Genomic DNA, 6,126 nt, shown 5'->3' on the forward strand with positions numbered 1-6,126 from the left:
TTATCAACATCTCCCATTTATGAATTTTTATTTACTTATTTCATGACTGTGGATGCTGGGTCTTTTAAATTTCTTCTGGGATTTTTCAATTTTATGATTCCTTTTTTAGGTATAAAAGAACTTATCATAACACATTCATCTGATTTTTAATTACCTATTCAAACCATGTTCTGTGTTTTATTTACGTGTTTTTCCCGTTTAGAGGTTGTTATTTTTTTTTCGATAATTTATTGAAAACTGTGAATTGTAATAAGATTAGTAGCACTATAATCGTGGACCAAATCACTATCAACTATGATAATTTATAAAATTCGTTAGGTTAGGTTATGTTACAACGAAGGAACGATAGTGAGGCAAATTAGTAAATGTCTAGACATCTTGATGAATTCGTAGGTTAGTACGGTGTAATTTGATACTTGATTGCAGATCGTTATTCAAAATATATTTATTTTTTGTGTTTCACCAAGTTACCTTACATCTAAACCTCTAAGCAGAGCTAAGAGAAATCATAAATTTTCCAGACTGCCGTGAAACTACACAGAATACCAATAGCAAATGGCTATGGTTCAAAGATAATAAAAATGAACGCTAGGTTCTCATTAAACGTTTTCATATCGCTGCTTGGCGATAAAGATCTTATGAGATATATTCAAAATTGGGCTGGAGGGAAACAAAAAATATATACCTAGATGAATCATACATTTCAGCAGCTCAAATGAAAACAGAAAAGTTGCTTTTGAAAGTATAACACCAGAAGATTGAAAGACAATGACAGAGCATATTCTTTATGTTGAAGTTCAGAACAAAACGAGGGGATTAATGAAAGAACTAGATCCCTTCACCATAAGTGTGCAGAATGATAGTTACAATAGAGTTCAGAAGAATCTATAGAAATAGAAATTTTGATTAAAATGAATAAAGTCTGTTATTCTTCCTTTTTGCTTTTATTCTTATGCTCACCTCATCTGTTTAGTAGTTTTCATAAAATATATTAAAACCATTATTCTAAAGGTTTTATCTTATTTGTCATCTTTTAAGAACAAATCTGTCTGCAAACGCAATTACGGCTACTATGCACGATTTATATTTCCGCGATCTATAATTCTACCAACGCATTACTTTAAAGTTAAATATTAGACGTTAATATTGATTGAAGTGAATTGTTGCAGGTACTGCTACAGGTTGTTCTGTTAATATTGTCCCTTTTTACTTATTAGATAAGTACCTACTTAATCGAAATTATCTTCACAAAAGAGAATTAGAGAATGTGAGGATTTATGGGTAGCGGTACAATTTAAAAATAATAACTTTTTTAAAAAACCTCGCTATTGGTGCTGTCTACCAATTTCCGCTAGCCAGATTGGTTTATTTAGATAAATTTGTTGAAAGTGCCAATATTGTTATGGAAAATTCATATGATTTTCTATATTGTAGGGGACTTTAACCAACGTTCTATATTGTGGAAAGTAGATGTAAATTTCAACCATACAATATCTATCAAAATAACATTGACTGTAAATTAATTGATTTTATTTCTTGTGACAATATTATTGTCGCGTAGCAACACTTCGATGTACATGACGAGAGTTGTCAAACTTCAATACATTGATATCTCCGTCAGCAATATTCGTAGCTCAGCGGAAAAGTGTTTACTGTGTAGACTGTGTAGAGCCGGGTTCGATACACCTACCAGTGTATGGATTTTATTTTTGGATTTTTGTAAAGATAATGGAAATTTCTAGTAAGTTCAGGATCAAATCGAACAGAAAAAAAGAATGAAAAATGTGTAAGCAGGATAAAAATAGTTAAAAATATCTAGAACAATTCAAAATTAAAGATGGAATGGGAGAATCATTTTGAAAATAGAACAGATCCGGGTCGGTTCAAAAAGTGAATGCAAATAAAAACTCGTTCTTATAAGCGGAGTACTATTATTTCCAATCCCTGACCCACTCTCGCGTCATTATATACAAATTCAATTGTATTTCAAATTCCGGAGGAGTAATTTTGAACCTCGTCTTAAGCAATCTAAAACATTAACGTAGCAAAATACTCAGAATACCGTCTAAGGTTGACGATTTCCACCCTAGTCTATTAGTAAGTTTATAATTTTGTAGCAATGTATGTTATTTTAAGTGCAAGCCTCGTAAGGATAATAATTTCCTTAAAGCAATTTTTGATGGATTATTAACTGGTATTAAATTGAGCCAATAGAAAGATCTATTATAGGTGTGTACATAATATTTAAGTTATAATAAAGTGTGAGTTGAATTTAAGCAATAAGTATGCAACAGTATTAGGGCGTGTTGGTAAACGTCACACAACACCCAAACAACAATACAACGTAACACGCCCAAACGGACAACGTCCACACCGGTCGTTCGTACGCTGTCGTTCACCTCCGGCTTTTTTGTCTGTACGAGAAAATATGCGATCTTCTTAGCTATCTATATAATACTTTTTGTTCTTTTATAACTTTAGGACCCAGCCTAGACCTACATAAGTCTCTTTCTTCTGTAGTGTCTCATTATTTATGTCGTACACTAAATGTAAAATCATGTATAGCTGGATTAAAAGTAATTATTGGATTCCAAATATATCTTTGTTAGTGGCAACACTGCGTTACTGACACAGTGACACATCGTCGAAGCCGAACTTGAAGAGATTTTATTAGTCCTTCAGCTGACATTTCGTGACTTCATCTTGGTGATATTGAACGTATCTGAAGATTTTTAAGCTTTACTGAATAAAATAAATGTAAGTAAAATCATTATTATTAGCATTTACTGCGTTGAATAAGTAAGAATAATGAAAAATATGTTTATTTTAACTATGTTTTAATGTTAACTTGCGTCATTCCTCCACGAGTACCATCAACCTGCGTATTTTGTAATTCATGAAATTTTTCACGGAAAGAATCGATAAAAGTACCCAATATTATATCTTTCAATCAATTATTCTAATTGAAGCTTTTTTAATCCATTATTCCTTCAGTTCTCATGATTTTTCCAGTGTGACCTTAGGATGACCTCTATATGCCGGGGACCGGTAATATAGTATAATAGCTATGATTTGTAAGAAGTAGGTTGATCCCCAATTGGATATGTATTTGATGACCCATATAAGTAAATTGATGTAATAATTTTACCTATATGCGGATCAGCTATCATTTAAATCTCTTACGTTTTCATCTAATCTAGAAATTATTAGTAAAGTTCAAAACAAAACACTTTACTTATGTAAAATATACATAACATTAAATAAAATAATAACTACCTATACCAAAGACTAAATAAAAATATATACTTATTGGAGACTAACCCCCTTATTCATAATGGTCTGCTAACTTTAAACAGCCGCTTAGGAGTGTTTTTTCTCATTCTCACTTACACAGGTCAATAGAAGAAGACAGAGTGACAATTAGCAATGCTTTAAGTTAGCAGACTATTATGAATAAGGGGATTAGTTTTATTATTTACACTATAATATGTATTTTTTAGTATAATGGCTTAAATTAATCTTTACAATGTATTTAATAACTTTACACCCTCGGATTTGCATGACTTTTTGACCTTAACTTTCACACACAATATAATATATTTGTCCTTACATGTATTTTTATAATATGAAATCAGATCTGGAAAACAATTATTTGAATATTTTGTTATTAGTTTCGAGTATCTAATATTATTGTTAGTCAATTAAAAAATGCATAGTTTTCCAACGTGTCAAATAAGGTACATTTAACAATTAATAATCTAACCTTTACATGTTAAAATGCAACTTTCTTGGTGTAATAAGTTCAATTCAGTACTGTTAGATTAGTTTACCCTAAGATTCACATCAATGTTGTTTTTTTCCTCCTGTAAAGTATTCTATTAATTAAAGGATTCATATTTATCACCATTTTTATTTTTGTTACAGCCACCATGTCGAAGATTGGTATCAATGGTTTTGGTCGTATTGGACGTCTTGTGCTCCGTGCCTCTATTGAGAAAGGAGCCCAAGTTGTTGCCATTAATGATCCTTTCATTGGACTAGACTACATGGTATACATGTTCAAATATGACTCAACTCATGGTCGCTTCAAGGGTACTGTTGAGGCTGGTGATGGGGTGCTCATTGTGAATGGAAATAAAATTGCAGTATTCTCTGAGAGGGACCCCAAGGCTATCCCTTGGGGCAAAGCTGGTGCTGAATATGTAGTTGAATCTACTGGAGTATTTACAACTATTGATAAGGCATCTGCTCATTTGGATGGTGGAGCCAAGAAAGTTATCATCTCTGCTCCTAGTGCAGATGCACCCATGTTTGTTGTCGGTGTTAACCATGAGACTTATGACCCATCCCACAAAGTCATCTCTAATGCCTCTTGTACCACCAACTGCCTTGCCCCCCTCGCCAAGGTCATTCATGACAACTTTGAAATTGTCGAAGGTCTCATGACTACAGTTCATGCTACCACAGCTACACAGAAAACTGTTGATGGACCCTCTGGTAAACTCTGGAGAGATGGCCGTGGTGCTCAGCAAAACATTATCCCAGCTGCTACTGGAGCAGCTAAGGCAGTCGGAAAAGTAATTCCTGCACTCAATGGAAAGCTCACTGGCATGGCATTCAGAGTACCAGTCCCAAATGTTTCTGTTGTTGATTTGACTGTCCGTCTTGGCAAGCCTGCTAGTTACGATGCAATTAAACAAAAGGTTAAGGAAGCTGCTGAAGGTCCTTTGAAGGGAATCCTTGGATACACTGAAGATCAAGTTGTGTCCACTGACTTTGTTGGTGACTCTCATTCCTCCATCTTTGATGCCGCTGCTGGTATTTCTCTGAATGACAACTTTGTAAAGCTTATCAGCTGGTATGACAATGAATACGGATACTCTAGCCGTGTCATTGACCTCATCAAGTACATCCAAACAAGAGATTAAACAGTTTAGTCCAGATATGATTAATATGTCGAGATTTATGTTGCTTATATTTTAAGTTTAAGTATAGATGTGTTTCTTCTAAATTTTATTTAAAATAAACTATTTAGACAAGTAGTGTGTATGTGTTATTTATGATTTTGCAGTTAAAAGTTGTGTATTGCATTGCACTGTTGAAATAAATTCAATGTAGGTGCAGAATTTTGTTTTATTTATCCTAAAAATGTACTTATTGAAATTTCTATGTACTCCATTTTAATCTTAACATCACCTAAATCATTCGAATTCAAGAGGTAGTTCAAGTCCTGCATTGTTCATAAAATTTTGTTTTCAATTTCAATTTTATTTGTGTAATTATTATATATTCCAGATTAACTGGCTGCTGAAACTTCAAGGTTATTTTAGTACATTTATCACTAATCCAGTATTAAATATAAGTAAATGTTAAGAAAGATAATAACTTATCTATTACCAGCCCCTATAAGTAATTATTTGGACTGGGAAGAAATACTTAAAGTGAATTGTGTACAGCTCATATTATCTGCCAGTTAATAATGGTGCACTTATGCTGTTCCATTTTGAAGGGTGTAGTTAAAACGTAGTGATTATATTCTCTTTGGGTGTAGTGTGTACATGCGGTTTCTTGTAGTCTTGGGGTGAGTGGGGCTTCTCTCTGCTCTCTTCCCCCGTCTTGCTAAACACGATCCGATTTGGTTCGGCTGAACCATCGGACGCGGTCTGGTAGCGGAACATATTCGATGATATGTTGCATTTTCCATCGCACAGAATTATTAATAATAGGTCTTTACCTATGAAATTGCAGTACTGACATTTCAAGTCAAAATAATTTTTGTCTAGCTAAGAATTCTAATTTCATTTTAAAAACATGGAATTCTTTTTCCAAAAGTAGGCATTTGTTTACAGATTAGTGTTTCAATCTTTTTCGTCATCAAAGATACGTTAAAAATTCGAGTAATAATGGAATATGCGTACCGTCGTGGCAGCAAAGCGGCACGCAACATCAACGACGTGACGTTTACGGAGCTAACACTAAAAAGTAAAAACCAACGCACCACCTGTTATTGGTTTGCTCCCGTTTTGGAAAATTCGACCTGAAAAATTATCCTCGCGGTCGTCCGAAGATTTTGGTCGACAATGACGAATTAAAGGCGATTGTGGAAGCTGATGATACACAATCTAC

At 33.6% G+C, this 6,126-nt stretch overlaps 1 protein-coding gene across 1 annotated transcript; it reads left to right on the forward strand.

The window, feature by feature from the left end:
• The first annotated feature begins 2,589 nt into the window (after positions 1 to 2,589).
• On the forward strand, positions 2,590 to 5,126 carry LOC126965992 (glyceraldehyde-3-phosphate dehydrogenase 2-like). The gene is made up of 2 exons (XM_050809854.1): positions 2,590 to 2,757; positions 3,925 to 5,126. The coding sequence occupies exon 2, from the start codon at positions 3,930 to 3,932 to the stop codon at positions 4,926 to 4,928; it is 999 nt and encodes a 332-aa protein (XP_050665811.1). The 5' UTR covers positions 2,590 to 2,757; positions 3,925 to 3,929; the 3' UTR covers positions 4,929 to 5,126.
• Positions 5,127 to 6,126: the final 1,000 nt, after the last annotated feature.

The sequence above is a fragment of the Leptidea sinapis genome, chromosome 9 (genome assembly GCF_905404315.1).
Source record: "Leptidea sinapis chromosome 9, ilLepSina1.1, whole genome shotgun sequence".
In the NCBI taxonomy this organism is placed as follows: domain Eukaryota; kingdom Metazoa; phylum Arthropoda; class Insecta; order Lepidoptera; family Pieridae; genus Leptidea; species Leptidea sinapis.

Coding starts and splice junctions, on each gene's coding strand:
- LOC126965992 (XM_050809854.1), top strand. CDS start 3,930: ATGTCGAAGATTGGTATCAATGGTTTTGGTCGTATTGGACGTCTTGTG.